Source organism: Crocuta crocuta, unplaced genomic scaffold (genome assembly GCF_008692635.1).
Source record: "Crocuta crocuta isolate KB4526 unplaced genomic scaffold, BGI_CrCroc_1.0 scaffold301, whole genome shotgun sequence".
Lineage (NCBI taxonomy): Eukaryota > Metazoa > Chordata > Mammalia > Carnivora > Hyaenidae > Crocuta > Crocuta crocuta.
Window position 1 is genome coordinate 1,090,533 of NW_027527544.1, and position 1,744 is coordinate 1,092,276.

General features: G+C 40.8%; 1 protein-coding gene across 1 annotated transcript in view; it reads right to left on the reverse strand.

Annotated features, from left to right (window-relative positions):
- Window positions 1-505: 505 nt before the first annotated feature.
- DYNLT3 (dynein light chain Tctex-type 3) overlaps window positions 506-1,744 on the reverse strand; it is a 6,730-nt gene continuing 5,491 nt past the window's right edge. The window contains exons 4-5 of the mRNA XM_077765100.1: window positions 892-969; window positions 506-622 (exon numbers count right to left, since the gene is read on the reverse strand). Coding sequence (XP_077621226.1) covers window positions 546-622; window positions 892-969 — 155 coding nt within the window. The 3' untranslated portion in view covers window positions 506-545. The remainder of the gene's footprint in view (window positions 623-891; window positions 970-1,744) is intronic.

Here is a 1,744-nt window from a genome sequence, read left to right on the forward strand (position 1 = left end):
AAAGTAACAAGTCCGTGATGGTTGCTACTGTAATAATAGCTGGCATGGAAGAAGACAAATTATTTTCCAGTAAATTGGATGTACAACTAAGGAGAAGAAATCAAAAACTAAGAGGTGTTAGCTAATTATCATTTTCTCCACATTTATCTTTGCAGCATTTTTTTTTTTTGTTCATATGCTTATCCCTGCTAAGTTCTCTCACTGAAAGAGAATTTTATTATCTGAACAGTTTTCCCCATGTCCTTACATACAGGTTAGTGAAAGGCCGGTGTAAATATAAGATGGTATTTTCATGTCATGCCACATTTTTGGTTTTTGCCAACATTAAATTTTTCCTACTTAAATGATGCTGTGTAGAATATGAGCTAATCTGCCAACTTCCTATGAGATGGCTTGCTTAGAATATTCAGTTTTTATTAATAGCTTTTGAAGCATATTGCACGCTTGTCATCTAACACATTAATAAGTAACTATGACTCTTTTTAGAAAGAATACACTGACAAAATTCTCAATTGTAACGTCTTTGGCCAGACATTTTTAGTCTATCACAGGACAATAGCGATGGCAAAAACATTGACAATACAGTTCATGGTTCGGTTCTCCCATCTCACGGTACAGGTTCCTGAAACACACAAAACAAGGAGTAGGAAACATCAGCAAAATACTGAATATTACCAAAATATCTCATCAGTTTTACTATCTTATTTCCTGCAACTTGTTACATCTTCGCATTCTCAATTTGTCTGAGGCGTGCTTGCTCCTAGGTACATAGCAGTTCTGTTGACAGCCTTTTCAAAATTTAATTAGAGATAAATAAGCATTTGATAATAAGTGTACTGTGTGACTTTGCTAGAAGTTGGATTTTGTGTGAATCAGCTTAAGGTCTCTTACCATCAGAAGTAGTATCCCAGAAACAGGAACTGGCTGTGTGAAAGCCGTAAGCACTCCTTTGGACTAGTGCACAGGTCACTGAAAATAAAGTTGCGGAATGAGAACACTTCCAAGCAAAGGAAAAGATATCTGAGACCTGAGAGTCTGCGTTGACTTTTTCAAAGTGAAATTTTGTGTTAAAATAATACAATGAAAGGTATAAAATAGAAAAGGCTCTAAAAGCTGTAAAATAAAAGAAAACAAACACTCGGTGAATAGATGAGAAAAAATAAGTCCTCTTGATTATCTACCACCACGATTTTGACTCCACCGGATCCAGCCTGCTGCCCACTGCCATACCACTGGTGACTGTACTGCAGGATAAACCTGGGCCCACCCGTGTGCCTCATTCCGTGGGCGTAATCCAGACACAAAAATGAAGAAAAGATGACACTGTCTAAACAATTATTGTGCAGCCCTTCACAGAGCTACTGACAGGAAGACGGTGGGGCCGAGTGGGTTTAGCAGGAAAGGGGTAGCTGATGCCGCAAAGGACAAGTAGGTAGTTGCTTTTGAGTAGTGAAAGATCTCCATCTTTTAGGTATTGCCATGTATTATATCTTTGGATGCATAAGCCAGAAGCCCGTCACATCTGGTTAGAATCTAACTTGCGGGGCGCCTGGGTGGCTTAGTCGGTTAAGCGTCCGACTTTCGCTTAGGTCATGATCTCGCGGTTCGTGGGTTCGAGCCCCGCGTCGGGCTCTGTGCTGACTGCCGGCTCAGAGCCTGGAGCCTGTTTCAGAGTCTGTGACTCCCTCTCTCTCTGACCCTCCCCTGCTCACACTGTCTCTCTCTCTCTCTCTCTCTCCTAGAA